General features: G+C 37.3%; 1 protein-coding gene across 2 annotated transcripts in view; it reads right to left on the minus strand.

The window, feature by feature from the left end:
- Positions 1-25,747, minus strand: part of wdr19 (WD repeat domain 19) — a 142,539-nt gene that overhangs the window by 52,491 nt on the left and 64,301 nt on the right. For both annotated transcript variants that reach the window (XM_072252856.1, XM_072252855.1), the window contains exons 17-24: positions 23,573-23,777; positions 21,028-21,187; positions 11,900-12,010; positions 11,216-11,325; positions 10,246-10,303; positions 6,918-7,064; positions 4,977-5,059; positions 839-922 (exon numbers count right to left, since the gene is read on the minus strand). In XM_072252856.1, the coding sequence (XP_072108957.1) occupies positions 839-922; positions 4,977-5,059; positions 6,918-7,064; positions 10,246-10,303; positions 11,216-11,325; positions 11,900-12,010; positions 21,028-21,187; positions 23,573-23,777 (958 nt within the window). The remainder of the gene's footprint in view (positions 1-838; positions 923-4,976; positions 5,060-6,917; positions 7,065-10,245; positions 10,304-11,215; positions 11,326-11,899; positions 12,011-21,027; positions 21,188-23,572; positions 23,778-25,747) is intronic.

The raw sequence follows: 25,747 nt of genomic DNA on the forward strand, positions 1-25,747 counted from the left end.
GATCTTACCACCTGCTATAAAGTACTAATTTTGAGGTTCAGAATTCAGAATACCATATATCAGAATGAAATAAGTGGTGATATAATTAGACAGCTTGGCTACAGTCATAATGTACTGTAATTGAGTACAAACTAAATATTTACATAGTATTTCTAACCGTTCATGGAATGGTGGAACAACCTGGATATCAGCAGATTATTCCATTAATTAACAGCTCACATTAAAATTTAATCAGAATTTGGATATGTTAAATTAGCATTATTAAATCATTTAAACAGTACTTTATATTAAAATGTAAATTGCTCATTAGGACACATCAGTCAATTGTATTAAGAAGGTAGTTTTAAGAAGCTTGACTAAGAAAGTGGAGATTGGGAATCATAGAAATTTGCGCCACAGAGGAGGCTGCATAGCCCATCGTCTACATGCTAAGTAATGTGCTGAAACTTACAGAGGGATCTGATGTTAAATGCAACAATATTGTCTTTTCCAACTCCAATATTTTGGCATTCCACACAACAGGAGACGTATTTACATTGGACAAGGCTATTTACCAGTTAAACTGTAAGAACACTTAAAATATGGAACTTTACTTCCTCGACAGGCAATAGGTGCTGGTCAATTCAAGTTCTCAAGGTATTAATATATTTTTTGTTAGTCAATGGTATTAAGGAATAGGAAGAAAAGGCAAACAAATTGAAATGAACCTTTATACCCAAATATATGAACTTTGAAATTTGTGTTCTTTCAAAATTCAAAGTAACTTTTATTATCAGCGTACGTGCTTCTCACTGCAGGTTACCTATTACAGTTCTATTTCAGTTGCACATAACAGTACCTGCCATCAGCTTCTTTAGCTTTTGCATACTGCAAGTGTATCTTAGGAGATGTCACATGAGGGAGAAGTTCACCAACTTTTGCCCTGGGTTTAAAAATAAATCAAAATGTCTTACTGAAGTAACACGGTCAATAGTGAAATAATGTAATAGATTTTTAAAAAATGATTGTATTTAGTCTGCAAACTGCAGTCTATTTCAGAAGCCAATAAATAAATCCAGCCCATCCATGTTGTGTGTACCTCTCCCCTGCAGCTTATTGTGTCCCAACTCCTACAAGCATTCACCTAAATAGCTAATTTCCTTTTCAACTAAGCTCCAACCCTTCCTAACTTCCCAATCCCCCATAGCTTGCATCTCTATCTACTTGCAGAGTTCCTCTACCAACTGTCGAGGAGTGTAGTAGTGATAGGGGATTCCACAGTTAGAGGAGCAGGAAGCAGATTCTATGGATGTGAGAGAGATATCTAAATGGTATATTGCCTTCCAGGTACCAGGATCAGGGATGTCTTGGATTGGGTCCACAGGATTCTAAAGGGTGAAGGTGAGCAGCCAGATGTCGTGGTATATATTGGTACCAATGACATAGGTAGGAAAAAGGAGGTCCTGAAGAGAGAATATAGGGAGTGAGGCAGAAAGCTGAAAAACAGGATCTCCAGGGTAGTATCTCTGGATTGCTGCCTGAGCCACATGCTAGTGCAGGTAAGAAAAGGATGATATGGCAAATGAATGCATGGCTGAAGAATTGGTGCAGGGAGTAAGATTTCAGATTTCTGGATTATTAAGATCTCTTCTGGGGAATGTATGACCTGTACGAAAAGGACAAGTTACACCCAAACATGAGGTGGACCAATATCCTACTGGGCAGGTTTGCTCGAGCTGTGGGGGACAGTTTAAACTAATTTGGCAGGGGGATGGGACCCAGAATAATACAGTTAAGGATAGGGCAGTTGGTATACACTAGATGCAGTGTGTAGTGAGAATGTGAGGAAGGACAGGCAGTTGATAGTGCAAAATTGCAGTCAGTGGGATGCATTAAATTGTAACATGGGGTCAAAATCAAAAAGGGTGATGAATACAGGACTGAATGCACACAGTATAGGGAATAAGGTAGGTGATCTTGTAGCACAATTAGAGGTTGGCAGGTATAATGTTGTGGGCATCTCTGAGTCATGGCTGAAAGATAATCATACTTGGAAGCTTAACATCCAAAAATACACATTGTATCGAAAAGATAGGCAGGTATGCAGAGGGGGTGGGATGGTAAAAAATCAAATCGAATCCTTAGAAAGAGGTGACATAGGATTGGAAGATGTAAAATCTTTGTGAATAGAGTTAAGAAATGGTTAGAGTAAAAAGATCCTGATGGGAGTTGTACAAAAGCCTCTGAACAGTAGCCAGGATGTGGGCTACAAATTACAACAGAAGATAGAAAAAAGCATGTGAAAAGAGCAATGTTATGATAATCATTAAAAATTTCAATATGCAGACAGATTGGGAAAATCAGTTGGTGCTGAATCCCAAGAAAGGGAATTTGCAGAATGCCTACAAGATGGCTTTCTAGAGCAGCTTGTGGTTGAGCTCACTAGGGGAACAGCAATTCTGAATTGTGTGTTATGTAATGACCCAGATTTGATTAGGAAGCTTAAGGTAAAGGAATCCTCAGGAGACAGTAATCGTAATATGATAGAATTCACCCTGCAATACAAGAAGGAGAAGCTAAAATCGGATGTATCAGTACTACAAGGGAGTAAAGAGAATTACAGAGGCATGAATAAGGAGCTGGTCAAAGTTGACTGAAAGGGGACACTAGAAGGGATGACAGCAGAAGAGCACTGGCTAATGTTTATGAGGGGAAAATTCAGAAGGCGCAAAAAAGATAGATCCCAAAAATGAGAACTATTCTAAAGGGAGGATGAGGCAACTGTGGCTGACGAGGAAAGTCAAAGAATGCATAAAAGCAAAAGAGAGGGCAGGTAATATTGCAATAATTAGTGGGAAGGCAGAGGATTCAGAAGCTTTGAAAAACCAACAGAAGGCAATTAAAAAGCCATATTGAGAGAAAAGTTGAAATATGAAGGAATGCTAGCCAGTAATATAAAACAGGATACTAAAAGTTTATTCAGATATTTAGAGAGTAAAAGAGAGGTGAGACTGGACATTGAACTGCTGGAAAATGATGCTGGAGAGGTAGTAATAGGGGACAAAGAAATGGCTGACAAACTTAATAAATATTTTGCATCAGTCAGAGTGCCAGAAATATGAGCGTGTCATTGCCATTACGAAGGAGAAGGTGTTTGGGAAGCTGGAAAGTCTAAAGTCACCTGGACCAGATGGACTGCACCCCAGGGTTCCAAGAGAGGTAGCTGAAGAGATTGTGGATGAATAAATAATGATCTTTCTAGAATTACTAGATTCTGGAATGGTTCTGGAGGACTGGAACATTGCAAATGTCACTCCATTCCTTAAGAAGGGAGGGAGGCAGAAGAAAGGAAATTACAGGCTTCAGTGGTTGGAAAGATGCTGGAGTCTACTATTAAGGATGAGGTTTCAGGATACTTGGAAGCACATGACAAAATAGGCCAAAGTCAGCATCATTTCTTTAAGGAGAAATCTTACTTGACAAATCTGTTGCAATTCTTTGAGAAAATAACAAGCAGGACAGACAAAGGAGAGTCAGTGGATGTTGTTTACTTGGATCTTCAAAAGGCCTTTCACAAGGTGCCACATATGAGGTTGCTTAACAATATAAGAACACATGGAATTACAGGAAAGGTACTAGGATGGATATAACATTGGCTGACTGGCAGGAGACAAAGAATGGGAATTAATTTTTCTGGTTTTCTAGTTGGCTGCCGGTGACTAGTAGTGTGCAGCAGGTGTCACAGTTGGGACCACCTCTTTTCACGTGATTTGGATGAAGGAATTACTGGCTTTGTGGCCAAATTTGCAGCTGATACAAAGGTAGGTGTAGGGACAGGTAGGGTTGAGGAAGCTCGGTGTCTGCCGAAGGACTTAGACACATTGGGGGAATGGGCAAAAAAGTGGCAGATGGAATATAGTGTAGGGAAGTGCAAGGTGAACTTGCAGGTTGAGTCGGTGGTAAGGTAGGCAAATGCAATGTTAGCATTCATTTTGAGAGAACTAGTATACAAAAGTTAGAATGTAATGCTGAGGCATTGGTCAGACTGCACTTGGACTATTGTAAATGGTTTTGGGCCCCATAGCTAAGAAAAGCTATGCTGGCATTGGAGAGGGTCCAGAGGAGGCTCATGAGAATGATCTGAGGAATAAAAGTGTTAACAAAGTGTTTGATGGTACTGTTCCTGTACTTGCTGGAGTTAGAAGAATGACGGGAATCTCACTGAAACCTATACAATATAGAGGTGCTGAATTTGCGGATACATTGCTACAGACAGCTGTGCAGGGTAGTTCATTGGGTATATTTAAGGCGAAGGTTGATAGATTCTTGATTAATCAGGGTGTCAAAGGTTACAGGGAGAGGGCAGAAGAATGGGGTTGAGATCAGCCATGATGGAATGACGGAGCGGACTCGATGGACCGAATGCCCTAATGTCATGTGGTCCTAAGGTTTTATGGACTAGAACTAGTTGATAGGTTTAGGGTGAAAGGTGAAATATTTAAAGAGAATCTGAGGGGGAACTTCTTTACTCAGAGGGTGGTGTAGGTGTGAAACAAACTGCTACTGGAAATGGTAGATGCAGATGCAGGGGGAAGTTTGTGTAGGTATGTGAATGAGACTACACAGCCTGAGGGGCCTGTTTCTGTGCTGTTGTGCTCTGCAACTAAATATTCCCAATACAAAAAAAACCTTTATTGGAAATTCTCTCCCCAAATGGAAAATAGATGGTCAGTGACTCAAAACTTAACTAGTATTACTTTCACAGATGACTGTTTGACTAGCTGAGTTTGTCCAGCATTTTATTCTCTTCACCACCACCCACCCCACTTCAATTTTTTTTTCCCACAATAAGAAAAAGACTTAACCAAGAAGTTTGAACCTGTGCTAAAAGCTTGCTGAAACAGCTGCAATTTTTATGACATTTTTGAGTTGATAATAGACCATGCATTTCTTTTAATGTGAAGAATAACATACAATATCTGTGACCACTTCCTTACCAATTTTTACAACGAATGTAAACAGATGCAGCCTTTTCATAGTACTGTCCTTTTTCATATAATTGAGCAGCCTCAGAGAATTGCTGTAAGTAAAACAAACTTACAATATGGAAATAATCATGTGATGGTTCTTTATTTCTATTCAATTTATATTTCAATTTCATTTAGTTCTGTAATATTAACAGGGAACTTTAGTGGCCACTTTATACTTTTGCATGTAAAACAGCTTCTTAAAATAACAGCAACACACACAAAATGCTGGAGGAACTCAGCAGGCCAGGTAGCGTCTAATGAAAAGAGTAATCAGTCGACATTTCAGGCTGTGACACTTCATCAGAACATCAGAGTCTTGATTAAGGGTCTCGGCCCAAAATGTTGACAGTTTACTCTTTTCCACAGATGCTGCCTGGCCTGCTGAGTTCCTCCAGCATTCTGTGTGTGTTGCTTGGCTTTCCAGCATCTGCAGATTTTCTCATGTTTCTCTTAAAATAACATTCTGTTTATTATTAAAACAATAGAGCATTTCTCAATGGTGTCCTGTGGTAAACTGGAAAGAACAAAAGTGCTCCAAACTTTCAAAATATTGTTGTCAATTGAAAGAGCTCTTTGGAAACAAATATTTGCAAAATCATTTTTTGAACTTCAATGCAAAGGATAGTTCAACAGCATATTTAAAGCAAAAACACTAATATAAATCTAATTTATACAATACAGTGCAAAATAACACAAAGGGTGAAATTTTATGAACTTCAAAAGTGCATAATGTGCATGATGTATTCTCCTTTCAAATAAACTAATACATGGGATATCTTATCCATAAAATCTTTTCTTAAGTGAATAGTCAGTAGTGAAATGTGTGAAGAGTATCTTAAAGAGAAATAAGCTTTCTGTTCTAAAGTTTGGAAGTTGCTTGCATAAATTAAGGACTTAAACTGTTTTTTTATTCTAAGGGAAGATCTGAATTTGTGAATGTTATGCCAAGGACATAACTTATTTTATATTTTACAATTTTTTTTAGAAAATAAACTTTTATGGCTCATATATCTACACATCCTGTTATTCAAAAGAAGAATTGCCTTTTTTAACCAGCCCTGGGGCTTAGGATAATTTGATTCCACATAAAATAAATTGTACACCAACATCTTCCATTAACATGTGTGCCTGTTGTACACATGGCCTAGACAGAACAACATTTTTTTTAGCTTCTCAGAGTCTGGACAGAGCAATAGCAAAGTTTAAGACAATTAAAAACCAGATTGCGCTGTGTAGACTTAGAACACATGCATACATCTGCTTACAGTCTCACCACACACAGACACATTGTTTTTGTGTGCACATGCCTTCATCCAGACCTTTCTTTAAAAGTGAGACAGTTCTCATGACTGTCTCATTTGCCTTGTTCAATCCTGCTCTATTTCTTCCCTCACCCTATAATCTACCTCCCAACTGCCATTAATTCAGGGCTACACCCCACACATTGGAATACTACTAGTTTAAAGCGTAGTCATGTTTGTGTACTCCAGAATCGATGCCACTTTGAGCCCAGTTGTACTGAACATCGGCATTAAGTGATTATTTATTGGACAGCAAGTACTTTTTCAGGAAGCAAAATACTGCAAATACTGGAAAATTGAAATAAAAACAGAAAATGCTGGAAAGATCTGCTGAAAGATGACTGACATGAAACATTAACTCAGTATTTCTCTGCAGATGCTGCCCGAACTCTTGCGTATTTCCAGAATTTTTTTGTTTTTATTGACATCCATAATTTTATTTTGGGTTTAAATCAACATGCCCATTGCCTTACAGACATCAATTTAGCCACCAAACCATACTATCATGAGTTCCACAAGTTCTTTTGAAATGCTCCAATATCATCACAATTTTGCTTGTGCCTGTAGTTAAATTGAAGAACCAATTTATCCACAATTCTTATTATACCTTCATGCTCTCTAGAATAACACCACAGTCTTTCTTCAAAATTCTGCTGGGGTGTTTGATTGCCTGGTTGACTCCACGTCGAATATCCCCCATACGTATCGACATTCTTGCAATTCCAGCTGAACAAGTTTCGTCATGGTCAAGGTACTATGTAGAGTAGAATATACCAGTAAGCAATAATTATCATAAATAATTAGGTAGACATACAACAGACAAGAAGTGGGTTGATGTGCAGAACAGTAGTAGCAAAAACATAAGAGAAAAGGTGGATGGAAATGACTTCAAATCAAAAGAAATAAACCACTGGAAAGAGAAAAGTTTATGATGTTTGCTGTGTATTCTCTTCGTTAAAACTGAAGACGAGAAGGCATACAGAAATTGCTAGATAAAAACAGATCAGGAATCACCTGTGCCATCATATGGCAGTAGGGTAGACATACAACTCAATGATCATAATGATGTTGACTACCACAGCAAACGTTATATCAATTATACTACAAGATTGTCTGTGGGGTGGGGGGGGGGGTGGGGGAAGGGACCTTAGATGGATTCTTGGGAATTACAGATCAAACATCACATTTATTTACAAGCACACTAGTGAAGATGATGAACCAAAATCAAATTTTATATTAAGATTAGTAACATCACAATCTTTCTTGTAAGTTTTTCTGTAAACCAACTAGTCGTTCACTGAAATACTGCACCCATGGCTTACTTTTGAAAGCATTCTCTTTAAATGTTTTCTGGCTCAACCATGTCAGACAGGATTAAACAAGTTGTTTTAAAAAATACTTTGGTCCTATCTTCCATAATTCTGAAAGTGATTAAACAGTCTGTCGTGGTCTAAATCATCCATGTTTTTTCTGAGTCCAGAGAATAAGTCTTTCCTCTTTCAGTGCCTTTTCCAGTGAGTCACAATTGATCCTATAACCACGGTTTCTCATTCCCCTGATAACTCTGAGTGATCTCCACTGTATTTCTTCAATTTATGCAGACCTGTATAGTACTGAACAGAACTGTGCGTAGTATTGTGCCTAAACATTATATGAATGGCCCAATACAATGTTTTCATGACCCACCACCACTGAGCACTGCTGGATAACTTCAATTTATTGTTGGGGGGTTGGGAGTCTCTCAATTTCCATGCATGTTGTTTGCTTTCCATTAAGTAAGTGAAAGGTCCTCCTCTAATCTGTCCCCACTTTTCAGGTCTCTGAAATGAATTTCAATTGCCCCTCGCCTGTTTTATCCCCAAATATATTCAAATGCTTTACATTTTGTTCTATTCAGATAAGGTTTGATTTTGGTTCATCACCTTCACTAGACAAATCAAAAATTACTGCACGTTTTTAAAAGAGAAAGAAAATGTTGAGGAGGCTTAGAGAAGCAATATGCAAATTAAGTTTAAAGTACTAAGTTGCCAATGCAGTAAATTAATAACTTCCTCTTCTTATTAATTATGCTTTTAAAATTATATGGAAAAAAAAATTCTAAGGAAGGTCCAAAATATTTACTAGATTATTAATACAAAGACATACATTAACATAACCAAATTAAAAAGACATGCATTTATAGTGTCTATTTCACTATCTCCCTAGGCACTTCATGGACAATAAAGTTTTTTTAATATAGGTCCCTGGTACTGATGGGGAATTCCAGCTGTCAGTGTAATTCTAATATCAAGTTCAATCTTTCTGTACCATCAGGCACAATCAGGGCATTGATTTTCTGTGAACATTTTGAGGAATTAATATGATTCTTGATTCAATATTATCTGAGATTATTTAGCCTTTTAGAAATGTTAAGCTCAAAAGGAAGCTGTTCAAGCCTATGCAGATTTCCAGTGCAGCATTCCATTAAGAGCCATTTGCTTGTTATTTTCCCAAAGCTCTGAAAATTGTTTTGCGTTAAATGCCTCCTCAATTTACTTCTGAAAGACTTGATTTGATAGAATTTCTTCTACTCTTATGTTTCAAGATCATCACCACCTGCTGAGCAAAGATTTTGCTCATATTCTCCCATATCTGGGTAAGGAGGAGGAGAAGACGGCAGTGCGCAGCGGCCACTCCAGTGAATGATATTTGTTATCTGTCAAGTAGGGTGCCGTGCACAATCCTGATTTGATGGAGACAGACGTGAGAGCACGGAGGAACATCTGGAGAAACTTCTGAAATGCCCGCTTCGCTGCTGCTGCCACTGTGTGATCTAGAATATCTGGAGGAGAAGGCCCCGAGTCCTCGGCTTTGCTTGTTGCTCGGCAGACGGGGCAAGGTCGAAGCGCTCAGCAGAGGATGGTGCTCAGAGAGGCTGTATCGGAGGGGCTGGTCACAGGCTCGAGGTTTTCCGACGGACTCAGAGTCGGCTGTGGTCGGGTGCTTCCAACGCATCGGCAGTTGTCGGCGCCTGGAGGTTTATGGCAGGGAGAGTTTCTCCCTTTTGCCGCCTGCTATCGGGAGTCGATCAGAACTTTGAGACTTTTTTTTTAACCGTGCCCATGGTCTGTTCTTTATCAAATTATGGTATTGCTTTGCACTGCTGTAACTATATGTTACAATTATGTGGTTTTGTCAGTGTTAGTCTTTGGTTTGTCCTGTTTTTTTTTGTGATATCACTCTGGAGGAACAGTGAATCATTTCTTAATGCATGCATTTCTAAATGACAATAAACGAGGACTGAGTGTCCTCATAATCTAATCTAATATCTTGTGTTTAAAACCTTAACTATTTGTTTCCTGGTCCTTGAACCATCTGTAATGGGAACAGTTTCCCTCTATATCCTATCCAAATGAGTCATAATCTTGACCAGCTCTATTAAATCTCAATTTTCTTTGCTCCAAGGAGAACAATCCTGGCTTCTCCACGTTAAACTTACATAACTCTTCACATCTGGAGCCATCCTAATAAATTACTACAGTGGCCTCTCTAGGGCTTCATGGCCTTTTATACTTATATATATGACCAGAATTGGACATAATAATTGTGGCCAAATTAGCATTCCAAAATATTCAAAATTGTTTCCCTGATTTGCAAGCTTTTTATGAAGGCCAGGTAACGAAATGCTTTACCAATTGCTTTCTTGATGTGCCCTACCTCTTTCAAATATACACATCTAGGTTTCACTGTTACGGTGTAACGTTCATTTGCCACACCGCTCTGTTTTTTGACCATATGCCAAATTTTTATATCATGCAACCAACCCATTTATTTCATGGGCCAGAATTCTGTGAACTAGCCTTGTATGTGGGACTTTGTTAAATGCCTTCTGTAAATACATATATCACTGAAGGAAAGTAAAACTAAGTGTGGCAAATTAACTTATGATAGCTTGCCTTATTGTCTCCAGCCATGCCTTTCTCATAATGTGCCAATGCATTGACATAGTCGCCCCTGAAAAACACATATTGTCAATGCAACAGAAAGCAAAATTTTATCAATAATCTAAAACATAGAAGTAGTTTTGTAATTTCATTTACATATAACTCATCTACTTGTGGATGAGGAGAATTATCATATTTTTTTTCAACATATACAGAGTGATTTTTATGTGTATTGATTTTTTTAAATTTTAGAATTGTCAGAAAATCATACATTTACATGCAAAAAAATATTGGGCCACAGCATACAGGCAATTTGTCCTTGGTCAGTAGAAAGCGCATTGTCCACATTTACCAAGGGTAAATTATCTGGTATAAAAATGAAAAAAATGTAACTTTTACTGTAAATTATCTGCAAATTCTGGTTAAAGGAAGATTTTATACATTCAGAAATGTTTAAGATTTTCAGATGGTAATTCAAAATTACTTTTGATCAAATATATTCAAGTTATTAAGTACTTTAAGCATTTTATTTGAGCAGGAAAATATAGAGAGTTTCAATGACTGAGAATGGAAAACTAGAAACCAATGATTCTTTGTCTTATAAGATTAGAAGAGGCATAGCTAGATTGGACAGTTAGTTCCTTTTTTCCAGGGCAGCAATGGCTACTACCAGAGTACATTTTTTTAAGGTACGGAGGAAAGTTTAGGGGAGATGTCAGAAGCAAGTTTTGTTTATACAGAGAGGAGTAAGTGTTTGGTACGCTCTGGTGGGGGTGATCGTAGAGCCTAATACATTAGAGACATTTAAGAGACTCTTAGATAAGCATATAGATTAAAGAAAATGTTGCATTATGGCCTATGCAAGAGGGAAAGGTTACATTGATTGTGGAACAGCTTAAAAGGTCAGTACAAAATCATGGGTTGAAGGGCCAACACTGTGCAGTACTGTTCTATGTTCTATTCTGTCCACATTTATACTTACGTGAATTCCAGTTGAATAGCGTATTCTTTGGAGATAAATGGAATTTGATCAGGAGCCAATCGTTTTGCTAACTGCAAAGCACTGTCCCAATGTTGTAAGTCTCTCCGCATCTGTGCAATAAAATGCATATCACTCCAGTAGTAAAGCATAAAAATAACTATCATAATTCAAACATAACAATAAGTATTTTGGAAAAAAATTTCAAATACAGCATCAATTATACCAAAAAATTAATACTACTTTTGAAACTTTAAGTACATGATTTCATTAAAGACATCACTGCAGGGTTAAAAGATCCAACAGTTATCATTGTGGTCTTATTATAGCACGATAAGAACAATATTCTGTGAAGTAAAGTCCTACTAGCAGCTCTACTTCTACATATGGATTGTGTGGAGTAATGCAGTACTCTACTTGTACACAGATATTAAATAAATGAGTGAGACCATACTCTTCCTACCATCTTATTGATAATGGCAATTACAGCAATATTATGGCATGTAAATATGGTGCATTTTAAATATTTTGTACATGCTTAACCACTACCATATTTTGTCTTCTACAAATTTGAACCAATATTTTAAAGAGCAAAGGGAGCACAAAATGCATTAAAAGTACTAACCATCCTTTAAAAATTGAAACACAATTAAAGATTGAGGGCTTGCATTAAGAAAACACACTTACCTCTAGGGCAGCAATTGGACAACTGGAGGCCAGATATAGATCCTGTGCCAGATTAAATTCGTTTGCAAACATTGCAAGATGCCCAGCTAGTAGGTTGTGATCTTCTATTCCCTAAAAGTTTAACATTGACATCAAAATCAAAGTCAAAGTAAAAGTCTAAGTAAAATTTATTATCAGAATACAAACACGTCACCACATACAACCCTGAGATTCTCTTTCTTTTTCTGCGGGCATACTTAGCAAACCTTTTCTTTTCAAATCTTTTTATTGTGTGTATATATATATATATATAGGAAAAATAACATGAGTACATCGAAGTAACAACACTTACAATGCCTCAAAAAAAACCCATCATCTTAAAGATTGAAAACAAAATTTTGTGATAACAAAAAAACCTACTGAGCAGAAAAGTGAGAAAAAAAAAGAGAACCCATTTGGTGTACCATCCCAGAGCCATGCGTCATACAAAAAGCTTCTAAAAATAAACATCAAACTGCCAGCAAGAAAAGAAAATATACTAAAAGAAATTACAATTAGATCGTGGAAAAATATCAATTAACTCAAATGATAATAACGAGCAAATGAGCCCCATCTTTTCTCAAAATCAAATAAAGGTTCAAAGGTTCGACTTCTAATTTTCTCCAAACTAAGACATAGCATCACTTGAGAGAACCATTGTGACAAAGTGGGAGCTGATGTATCCTTCCACTTCAACAAAACGGCCCTCCTAGCTATCAATGTAACAAATGCAATAACATGTTGGTCAGACACAGAAATACTATGAATATTTTGAGGAATTATTCCAAAAAGCACAGTTAATTTATTAGGTTGTAAATTAATTTTAAGTGCTTTAGAAATTGTTGAGAAAACCGACTTCCAGAACTGTTCCAATATAGAACAAGACCAAAACATATGTGTCAGTGTAGGTATCTCAGTTTTACATCTATCACAATGACTATCAACATTAGGAAAGATTTTAGAAAGTCTGTCCTTTGTCAAATGATAACGATGTACAATTTTAAATTGAATCAGAGTGGCTAGCACAAATTGAAGAAGAGTTAACCAACTTCAATATCCGCATCCAATCCTCCATCATAAAAGTCAAATTAAGTTCCTTTTCCCAATCCTGTTTAATCTTAGACAAAGGACGCTTATCCCATTGTAATAATAAATTATAAATTCTTCCAATAGAACCCTTAATCAAAGGATTCATACTCATCATAGTATCTAACAGTTCAGCCTCCAATATGTAAGGGAAATAACTTAAATATTTTTGTAAAAATGTCTAACTTGAACTTAACTAACATAAAGTGTGAATATGAAAGAGAATATTTATCAGTTAATTGTTCAAAGGACATCAATCTATCTTCTTTAAATAAATCCAAAAAAGAATTAATACCTTTATTTTTCCAAAGTAGAAAAATTGGATCACTCAAAGAAGGCTTAAAAAAGTAATTTCGGTAAATTAAACTACAAAGTTTAAATTTTTTAAGATTCAAAGAATTGCGGAACTGGAGCCAAATTTGTAAAGAATACTTAACCACAGGATATAAGTTTAAATTAACAACTTTACCTAATTGCATTGGTAAAGGAGCCTCCAATAACGAAGTTAAATAAAACTGTTTTACAACTTTTAGTTCCAGATCTACCCAAATTGGCCGATCAGTCTTATCAACCCAGTATAACCAAAAAGACATATATCGCAGATTAACAGCCCAATAACACATTCGAAAATTAGGCAAAGCAAGATCTTCATCCTTTTCAATTTTTGTAAATGACATTTACTAATTCTTGGTCTTTTATTATTCCAAATAAAAGATAAAATAATAGAATCAATCCGACCAAAAAACTTCCTAGTCAAAAAAACAGGAATATTCTGAAATAAATATAAAAATTTCGGTAGAATCATCATTTTAACTATATGAATATGACAAGTGAAAATGTAAGTGGACTCCATCTACTAAATAAATACTTCATAGAGTCTACTAAGGGAACAAAATTAGCTTTATAAAGATCCTTATATTTTTTAGTAATTACAATACCTAAATATCTAAAAGAGTCTGAAACTTTAAAAGGAGTATTATCATATATAGAAACAGAATCACTTAAAGGAAATAATTCACTTTTACTAAAATTAATTTTATATCCTGAAAAACCTCCGAATTCATTAAATAATTTTAACAGGGCAGGAATGGATTCGTCAGGGTTAGATATATAAACCAATAAATCATCAGCATAAAGAGAGACCTTATGCATGGTCTCATTCATAAATATCCTATGGATATTTTTAGCCTCATGAAGAGCAATAGCAAGGGTTTCTAATATTAAATTAAACAACCAAGGACTTAATGGATAGCCTTGCCTTGTCCCCCGTGAAAGCTGAAAAAAAAGGAGACCTACAATTGTTAGTAACAACAGTAGCAATAGGGGCTTTATATATCATTTTAATCCAATTATTAAAATTAACACCAAAGCCAAACTTCTCTAAAACATTGAATAAATATTTCCATTCGACTCGGTCAAACGCTTTTCCGGCATCCAAAGATACAACACATTGTGGAATTTTAGAAGAGGATGAATATATAATATTAAGTAGTCTCCGAACATTTGAAAAGGAATAACGACCCTTTATAAAGCCTGTTTGATCTTTACAAATAATTTTACCCAAAATATTCTCCAACCGATTGGCCATTATCTTTGACAAAATCTTAGCATCAACATTCAGTAATGAAATAGATCTATATGAAGCACAGTCAGTAGGATCTTTATCTTTTTTAAGAATTAAAGAAATAGAGGCCTCATAAAAAGTAGAGGGTAAGTCACCTTTCACAAAAGAATCCTTAAACATTTCCAACATATACGGAGAGAGCAACTTTCCAAATTTTTTATAAAATTCTACGGGATAGCCATCAAGTCCTGGGGACTTACCAGATTGCATTAAAAAAATAGCTTTATGAATTTCAGCTTCAGTAATTTGAGCATCGAGAATCTTTTGATCCTCAGCCCAGATTTTAGGAAAAACAATCTTTCGTAAAAAAACATTCATTTTAGAGGAATCTAACGGACATTGAGATTTATATAGCTCAGCATAAAAGTCTTGAAAAATCTTATTAATTTCCTCATATTCCTGAGCTGAGGTACCATCTTTCCTACGGATTTTCATGATTTGCCTTTTGGCTGCAGCTATTTTTAATTGAGATGCAAGCAGTTTATTATTTTATCTCCAGACATACAGAATTGGCTCTTTAACTTAAGCAAATAACCTTCAATGGGATGAGTTAATAACAGGTTATATTGTGATTGAAGTTCCACCCTTTGTTTAAATAAATCAGTATTGGGGGAAATTGCATAAATATTATCTAAATCTTTAATTTGTTTTGAAATTCTATCTAATTCTGCTTTAGTTTGTTTTTTTAAGTTTAGCTGAATAAGAAATAATCTGACTGCGTAAAAATGCTTTAAATGTATCCCATATAACTAATTTAGACATACCCCCACTATCATTAAAAAGAAAAAATTCCTTTATCTGGGTTTCAATGGAAGTGACAAAGTCAGAGTTTTGCAATAATGTCTGAGACATGCGCCAAGGTGGGCGGGCAAGAGTGACATCATCAAATTCAAAAGACAAACTCAGAGGCGCATGATCAGATATAGCAATAGCGTCATATTCGCAGGTTTTAACACTAGGCAAAAAGCACGTTTATATTTTTTATAAACGTGTGAGAAGAAAGAATATTCTCTATTGTTGGGATGAAGATACCTCCACAAATCAGTCAACACAAAATCAATCAAAAAGGAATTAATAAATGATGCGGATCGATTTGGAAGTCGCTGATTGGTTGAGCTCTTATCAATCATAGGATTTAAACAACAATTAAAATCCCCACCCATTATGAGCATATATTCATTTAAGTCAGTCAGTAAAGCGAATACCTTTTTAAAAAAAGAAGGATCATCTAAGTTAGGACCATACAAATTAACCAAAACAACTTTTCTATTACAGATTGTTCCTTTAACAATTGAAAATCTACCATTAGAATCTGATTCAATATCCTCTTGAATAAATATATTAGGTTTAATGAAAATAGACACGCCTTTTGTTTTACTCTGAGAAGTGGAGTGGAATTGCGAAACATTCCACCAACTAAAAAATCTATTTTGATCTCCCGCCCTGATATGTGTCTCTTGAGCAAAAATTGTATCAGGTTGGAATCGGTTAATAATTTTAAAAGACTTCTTTCGTTTAACAGGATGATTCCAACCACGTACATTCCAACTTATTATATTAATCCATTTGAACAGCATACTATAATTTCATTCTACTTTATACATGCACAAAGCACATACCAATGCAGGATGATCAAAGATGGCGGCGATGAAGAATACAACCAAATAAAAAACACGCATGCTCCGGAACCACCCAATGGGAAAAAACTAACTCTAAACCCACTCACCCACACCCGGAAACCTGAACAAGGTAAGCAATCTACGATAGAATTCAAAGCTGCTGACTGCTCTGTCTGTGTTTTCTTTCCCTCCTCCCAGTTAGTAAAAAAGTAGAGTGACCTTGTGAGAAAGACAATAAAGTCTCAGGAAAAAAAGGTATTTACATTCTATCGATTGATAAACAAGAAAGAACCAAAATAATATTATCTCTTAGAGAGAAAAACCAGCGCCATGTTTAAGTTTAATATTAATTCCCTAAAAACGCTTTAAATTCAGTTATGTTATAATAGAACAGAAAAATATATAAAAAGCCCTATTAGTAGGAAAAACTACCAATTAGCTACGAAGTATTAAATTAAAGGAACAAATCACCTTATCCTCTTCCCTCAGTCATAAAATGTCCAGAGATCATTTGAGCAGAGACACTTAAACCGTAAATCTTTCCAAAGGAAAACCAATAATATGCAATAAAAAAACCACTCCCCGTGTTCTTTAATTAGTCTGTCGATGAAATATTCAAGTGACCTTCATAAATCTTCTTTCCAAAATGCGAATAATATAGAAATAGCCAAACAGCCTTTCAGATGGATCATTCAACAGTGGTGTCGGTGACAGCGGCAGGCAAAGCCTGAACAAAATCCAGTGCAGCTTTTGGATCAAAAAAAGTACCAGGAGGAGAATTAGGAGGAAAAATTTTAAGTTTTGTCGGATACCTCGGAGACGGGAAAAGATTCTTATCATATGCTTGTTTCATTACCAGGGCAAATTTTGATCTTTGTTCCATTATCTCTCTTGGATAATCTTCATAGAAGCAGAGCTCAGATTCCATAAATCTAAAAGCTCTCTGTTTTCTTGCCTGTCGTATTATTTGATCTTTAATTTTAAAGTGATGAAAGCAAACCAGAACAGATCTTGGTTTACTAGAGTCCTTTGATTTTCAGATAAACGCCCTGTGTGCCCTTTCTATAGCAGGCGGCTTTGATAGAATGGAAGGAAATAAAGTGTGGAAAAGCTTACCAAAGTAAATCGTTAGATCTGCATCTTCAGCTCCTTCCTGCAGCCCAACAATTCTTATATTCCTTCGTTGAGACCTAGTTTCCAGGTCTATAATCTTATTTTGATATCTCTTCAAACGAGTTGTAGCTTCAGACAGCTTTTGCTTAGTTATCTTCAATTCCTCTTCGTGTGAAATAACTTGAGTTTCCAGGTCTTTAAGTTTTCCCAGAAATGACTTCATTTCATTACTATTCTTTTCCAGTTGGTCTTTAATTGATCCATTCTGATCCTTAATTGAATTCAGAGTCCGAACGATATCTTCAGCCCACCATGGCATTTCATCAGATCTTTCCTTTTGCACCTTTCCTTTCCCATTACCTTTATCACTAGGTTCAGGTAAATTCTTCCCACTTCTTGTAGACATAGACATATTGATCACTCTCAAGAATCAACAAGTAAAAATTTTAAATTCAAAGCTTAAACTAGGGGGAAAGAAAGAAAACTAAGAGCAGCAGAAAAATATTGCTACTCCATTAGCAGACAGGGGCGGTCCTCCTACTTAGCAAACCTATAGAACAGTAACTGTAAAACTGTAGGATATTCCACTCAAAGGCATTGGTGTTCCTAGATCAGGCTGTAATACAGCCAGCCAGCACACTTTCCACCACATATCTATATAAGTTTGCCAAGGTTTTTGATGACATGCCAAACCTCCGCAGACTCCTGAGGAAGTAGAGGTGCTGTTGTGCTTTCTTCGCAATAATATTTATATGATGGGTCCAGGGTAAGTCCTCTGAGATAGTGACACCCAGGAATTTGAAGTTACTAACCCTCTCCACTTCTGATCCTCCAATGATTACTGGGTCATGGACCTCTGGTTTCCCTCCTTTGAAGTCTACAATCAGTTCCCTGGTCTTAGTGACATTGAGTGAGAAGTTGTTGTTAATTTACCACTCAGACATGTTTTCAATCTCCCTCCTATATGCTGATTCATCACCCCCTTTGATACAGCCCACAACAGTGGTGTCATCAGCAAACTTGTACAGTATATGTCATTGGAACTGTGCTTAGCCACACAGTCTTAAGTGTAAAGTGAGTAGAGCAGAGTAAGCACACAGCCTTGTGGTGCACCTGTGCTGATGGAGATTGTGGAGGAGATGTTGTTGCCAATCTGAACTGACTGTGGTCTGCAGGTGAGGAAATCCAGGATCCAACTGGTCAAGGGAGTATTGAAGCCCAGGTCTTGGAGTTTACTGAATAGCTTGAGGGGATGATGGTGTTAAATGCCGAGCTATAATCTATAAAGAACATCCTGAACACCTTTGCTGTCCAGATGTTCCTGGGTTGTGTGAAGAGCCAATGAGATGGCATCTGCTGTAGACCTGTTACTTTGGTAGGTGAATTGGAGCTGACATTACATTAACAGAAGAAATTTTTGGTGTGGGATGTAGCAACATAGTTTATTAATGTATTTATTAATTTGTAAATGTAGTTTATTAATTTCTGAAATAGCAAAGTAAAATTTATTATCACAGTATATGTATGTCACCATACACAACACTGAGATCCCTTTTTCCTTCGGCCATACTTAGCAACTCTATAGAATAGTAACTGTAAACAGGATCAACGGACAACAAACTGCAAATGCAGATATAAATACAAAGCAATAAATAAGGAGCATGAAATAACAAGATAAAGAGTTCTTTAAGTGAGACCATTACTTGTGGGATCACCAGAAGTAGAATGAGCGTAGTTATCCCCTTCTGTTCAATATGCTGTTGTCATTGCTCAACTTAGCCTGAACTAGTAATTACCCTGATATTATCTGTTCCTATGTTGGCTTGGAAAAAACGTTAAAAAGTACATGCAGGTTTTATTGTAAATGATGTTTTGCTAAATAGTAGGCACATCTCCAAATGCAATTTCCTCTGTATGGTTTTCCATTTAACAGTCAACTCCAATATCAGATGTGACCATAGTATAGCTGACAGTAAAAAATCAGACAAACTGTGGCAGGGGCTAGAAGTGCTATCTGTGGCTGTCCAGTCCAGATATGGTTTGATTTACAAAACAGAAATACACGAAATGATAGCAAGTGAATAGAATATCATACTGCACCCATGAAGAGTTTCATGCTTGTTGCATTTCTAGAGGAAGTTTTCTAATCATATCAATACATTAACAGAGGTTAATTTAGATAATCTGTACCACAGTTTCATGTGGTATACAGTAATATAATAATGCATTCAATATTAATTATATAAAAGGTAGCATAAAATAGTTGTTTTATTCTTTCTTTGAAGATATATTTCTGGTCAGCATCACCTGTTGATCTAGTGTTAAAAGTAAGTTCTTTAATTGCAACAATTACGTAAAACTCTTGAAGGCTGCCAAAATAATTTCTTCTATTCAAATCAAACAGTTTCTATTCCAATAATTCTAACATAAATCTTAATTTCAAATCTTATAAGTTGTTATGCCATTGACCATTTGCTTTTGATTCCTTTCTGATAAGGTTGATACAGCTGCATAGATAAATAACTATTTTCAAAAACCTGCAGATCCTGGAAAAATCTAAGCCAATTAGCAGCATCAAAAGGATGAAATACAATGTTCAACTTTCAGAAAACACACTCAGTGACCACTTTATTAGGTACACCTGTACACATGCTTGTTAATACAAATGTATAATCAGCCAATCATGTGGCAGCAACTCAATGCACAAAGGCATGCAGACATGGCCAAGGGGTTCAATTGTTGTTCAGACCAAACATCAGAACAGAGAAGAAATATGATCTAAGTGACTTTGGCATGGGATGGTTGTAGGTGGGGTGGTTTGAATATCTGAAAAAACTGCTAACTTCCTGGGATTTTTATGCACAACAATCACTAGAGTTTACAGAGAATCATGTGAAAACAAAAAAAAAAAAAAAAATCCAGTGAGCAGCAGTCCTGTGGGCGAAAACACCTTGTTAATGAGAGAGGTCGTGAAGAATGGCCAGACTGGTTCAAGCTGGCAGGAGGGTGACAGTAACTTAAGTAACGACACATTATAAAAGCAGTATGCAGAAGAGCATCTTTGAATGCACAACACGTCAAACTTCGAAGTAGATGGGCTATAGCATCAGAAGGCCACAAATCCACACTTAGTGGCCACTTTATTAGGTACAAAAGGTACCTAATAAAGTGGCCACCTAGTGTAAGTGGAGAGGATAAAGAGAATGTCTGTGATAGAATGCCAAGTTGTCAAGATAACCCTAACATCAGGCCATTAAAGACAGAGAGGGAGAAAAGAAAGATAAAGTTGTGTGATACAATCAGAATTGGGGGTGGGGGAGAAAGAAGAGAGACACACACACAGAGACAGGGGTGCGGTGCAGTGTGGGTGTGTATATATGTATGTATGTAAAGGGGGATGTTTCTGAAATTGTCAAATTCAATATTAAATCCCAAGGGTTGCAACATGCCAAGATGAAAGATGAAATGTTATTACACGAGCACACGTTGGGTATTATTGCAGCAACATTGGAGGCTGAAGATTTCAGAGCAGGAGTATAATGCAAGATTAAAGTGACATGTTTGTCCTTGTCGACTTATCAGAGGTGTAGAGGTATTCTGTAAACAGTTATTGACTCCATTTTAAATATTAGTACAAAATAATTTCATGCATCTTTATCAGCACCAACCTTGATCTCTTCCAATGACATCACCATTCCTACATTTCCAATTATTCGATATACGCGTATTGCAAAATCCACCTCCATGTGGTGGAGGCAGGCACGTGCTAGCTCGGTCCATGCTGGAGGATCATTAATTATTTTGCACACACTCCATGCTTCAGTAAACCTGTAAGAGTTAAAGGGAAGTGTGAATACACTGCCTAACAATCTGAAATCAGGATCATCTGACTGATGAGTATGATCCAAAATCATAAGTGCACAGTGTTTCTTCTGAGCCAAGGCACTGAGATCAGCAGCATCACAGACTTGAAATGTGTACTAAATTCAGCAAGGACAGCAATGGCAGACTACAATTAACTTGAGTATCTTTGATTCAAAGGTGATCTTAAAAAAAATCTGAATTTAGTAAGTTGTGTCACCTGTAAAACATCATTATAAAACATTTCCTGTTAACATGTTGTTGCTCTTGCAGAAATCTAAGACTATGCCATAAATGGGGTTCCCCATTTGGAAAAAAGATGATTTGTTATTTTAAAACTCAAAAGGCTAGTCACGAAATTAGATTGTACTTTCAGAGCTATGAGATTAAAAACAATAATTACCATGTAGTAAAACATGATAATAACAATTTCCAGGTTTGTCACCATCTCAGAAATTGAATTGGGTATAAGTTGTGCTTGCATGCATCAAATTATATAATTCCCCAAGAAGGCCAGTGTTGTCCTGGGAGCAAGCAGCACTGGGTCATTCCCACGACAACTTGATCTTTATAGCACAGCGCTAATTGTCCCTCCACCAAGGTAAACTCACCTTACCCTTAATACTAAGGGCTCAATTTTCTCTGCCAACACTCTCTACCTACATTCCTTGTAAAGCAAATACACTGAGCTCCAGCTGCTATCTCCGACCTCATGATATTCTGAGCCAATCTACTCACTGCTGTCTTATGACTCTTCAAATTCCCCCCACAATCAACTCACCCCAGCCACTTGCACAATTACTGATCACCCAACATCCTCTTACCTGACCTCTGACCCAACCTCAGGCCCTGATCAGTCCCATGGTTGCTACTTCTCTCGTGTACTGTTAAATTTACAGACCCAATATCTGTCCCAGATGGCACCTTTCCACTAATGAAAATGTGAAATATCTATTTTGTAATGTTGGGTCCACAACTGAAATGATTGTTAAGAGTGGAGCTGCTACAATCCATTAAACCAAAATAGAATTTCCAGCTCCCAGTCTTCTGTGCAATTCATTACTGAATGTGCTAACAAAATTCAATCACTTTGATAATTACATAGCTTTGAATCTTCACTTCATGAGTATTTTAAATAAGCAAGGCACAAATGAATATACTATACACTGAAAAGGTAATTTTTTGTTTTCTCTTTCCTGCTAAATGTAACACAAAAATGAAATCCCATTAATGATGAGTCAGAATATAAACTTTTTGAAGTTAGTCAGTAGCCAGTTATCCTGTGGTGATCAATTTGTCTCTTAACTCCCCAAAAACCTTTCATCTACAATACAAAAGGCAGGACTGTGATGTCATAGCCTCTGCCTGACTCGTACCCATCCATGACCTTAAACATTCTTCTCCAATACAGCTACAAGCTCCACTGCAGCAACATGACACGGCTGTTTTACCTGTACTCCAAAATCTATGACTTCACAAAGTAGAAAGATGAGGGCAAAGAACACAAGGGAAAACTGCTACCTGCATGTTTCCTCTCAAATCACACTGCATCTGGACTCAAAAGTATACAGATCTGCCTTCATTGTCACTGGATTTGGAACTCCTTCCCTAACAGAAAATTGGGGCTCTCTATCCAAGAAGTATTTAAAGAAAGCACCTTATCAAAGACAGTAAGATTTTGAGCTCAGTAACAGTAACTACATATACGTATATAATCATTATAGGAAGGATGTGGAAGCATTGGAAAGGGTACAGAGGAGATTTACCAGGATGCTGCCTGGTTTAGAAAGTATGCATTATTATCAGAGATTAAGGAAGCTAGGGCTTTACTCTTTGGAGAGAAGGAGGATGAGAAGAGACATGATAGAGGTGTACAAGATAATAAGAGGAATAGATAAGAGTGGATAGCCAGCGCCTCTTCCCCAGGGCACCACTGCTCAATACAAGAGGACATGGCTTTAAGGTAAGGGGTGGGAAGTTCAAGGGGGATATTAGAGGAAGGTTTTTTACTCAGAGAGTGGTTGGTGCGTGGAATGCACTGCCTGAGTCAGTGGTGGAGGCAGATACACTAGTGAAGTTTAAGAGACTACTAGACAGGTATATGGAGGAATTTAAGGTGGGGGCTTATATGGGAGGCAGGGTTTGAGGGTCGGCACAACATTGTGGGCTGAAGGGCCTGTATTGTGCTGTACTATTCTATGTTCTATGTTAAAATAAACTTGTACACAGTAACTTGTACACTGTAAGTTACTCCATCATAGCTTAAAAGTGACAATTCAAAATCCTGACAACTTCTCACAAAATTCATTTCTACAAACATGTCTTTAATATGCTTCAAAAAATCTATCTCACCTTTTCAGCATTAAACTCTGGGTTAAAGCTGACTGAAGGTCATTAGCTCCAAGGTCTTTCAATCCACCAAGAAAAGAATGTGTGCTTAAGAGAGTAGTGTTGATTTTCCCACTCTGCATCTGACAGGTTAATTCTCCATTATATAACAACAGTGGCTTATAAGAAAATGGAAGTTTAGTAGCACCTGCCAATATGACCTTGGAACCTGTGAATTAAGCAAATTTTATCACAAGAAAAAGATTATTGTCCCAAATCGTTAAGACAGAAACTAATGGAATTAAAAAGGGCAATATTTTAAACGGTAAACCACTCAATTCAAAGAAGTTTGGTTTGTAGTCCTATAAAAGCCAAGGATCAGGTCAAAATGATCAAGAAACTAAATGATCCTTTGGAGTTTACATTGTGAGAAAGTTCTATTGTTGTAGATTCTTAAAAACCACGTGCATCTTGCTCACAACTGCACATTTAACCTCTCCACTCAAGTATCTTCTCTGAAGACAGAAGAGACAGCAGGATCTTGGCACCTAGAACATAAACAAAAGAACTTTGTGGGTTCAGACAGCATCTGTGGAGACAAAATGGTGTCAGTTGAAGTTTCAGGCCGAGACCCGACATAAGACAGTATCTTCCTTGCCATGGTATAAATGACAACTTGTGTGATGAGGACATAAGGACGACTTGTCCTTATGTTTCTCAACCTCTACATAGAATTTGACATGACTCACCATAAAATCCTTCACAACTCTTTTCAATTGTCACTGGATTTGGAACTTAGTTCTGTTACATCCACTGCTGGAGTATCTCTTTCATTTCGCACGTCTCCCCTCACCCCATCTCTCTTCCATTTCATATCTGCCCTCACCCCATCCACCTGTCACCTCACCAGCTTCTGCATCCAGCACGTAATTCTCTGCAAATTCTGCTAACTCCAATGGGAATCCATCACAGCACATCTTTCCCTCCCATCCCACTTTCCACAGGGATCTTGTCCATTCATTCTTTTCCACTGTTCTCCCTCCTGGTACTTAAACCTTGCAAGCAGAATAACTACCACACCTGCCCCTATACCCTCTCCCTCACTACCATTCAGGGCCCCAAACAGTCCTTCCAGGTGAGGTGATAGTTCACCTGTGAGTCTGTTGGGGTCATCTATTGCAGTGGTCCCCAATCACCGGGCCGCAAAGATGTGCTACCGGACTGCGAAGAAATGATATGATTTGGTGATATGAAACGATATGAGTCAGCTACACCTTTCCTCATTCCCTGTCACGCACTGTTGAACTTGAACACCGCCCCCCCCCCCCCCCCGCCACTGTCGGCCGGTCCGCAAGAATATTGTCAATATTAAACCGGTCCGCAGTGCGAGAAAGGTCGGGGACTCCTGATCTATTGTATGTGGTGCTCCCGGTGTGGCTTCCTGTATATCGCTGAGCACCTATGTTCTATCTGCCAGGATCAGCGGGATCTTCTGGCGGCTTGCCATTTTAATTCTACTTCCCATTTGCATTCCTACATGTTGGTCCGTGGCTTCCTCTACTGCCACAATGAGGCCACACTCAGGTTGGAGCAGCACCTTATATTCCGTCTGGGTGGCCTCCAACCTGATAGCATGTACATTGATTTCTCAAACTTTCAGTAATTGTGTCCTCCCTCTCCTTCACTATTCCCATTTCCTTCTCTCACCTTATTTCCTTACCTGACCATCACCTCCCTCTGGTTCTCCTCTCCTTTCCCTTTCTTCTATGGTAGTGGACACCAACCCTTTTAAGCCCAAGATCCCCTACCTCGGCCTTAGTGAAAGGCAAGATCGACTTACTAAATCGTTTAGAGAAAAAACAGCTCAGATTGTACTTCCAACTTAAGGCCCTTTATTTGGGCTAATTGTATCTGAATGACATAAAATGTTTTTGTTAAACTTTCAAATTAATTCAACCAAGAAAACACTGTACTTAGATTTAATAATTTTCATCTGTGAAAATGCAATTTCACACAGATAAGTTGACCCAAAGTAGGCACTAACTTTTAGTGCACATTTGGTGTGATAAGGAAACTTCTCCCTGCTGACAAGCCCCCAAAAGTCACCGTCCCTTGATCTTGCTTTAAGCTTGATGTCATTTTGCAAATCAATTATTTCCATTCAATAGCACTTGGCACACCAAATACTTGCTGGAATTT

Source organism: Mobula birostris, chromosome 3 (assembly GCF_030028105.1).
Source record: "Mobula birostris isolate sMobBir1 chromosome 3, sMobBir1.hap1, whole genome shotgun sequence".
NCBI lineage: Eukaryota > Metazoa > Chordata > Chondrichthyes > Myliobatiformes > Myliobatidae > Mobula > Mobula birostris.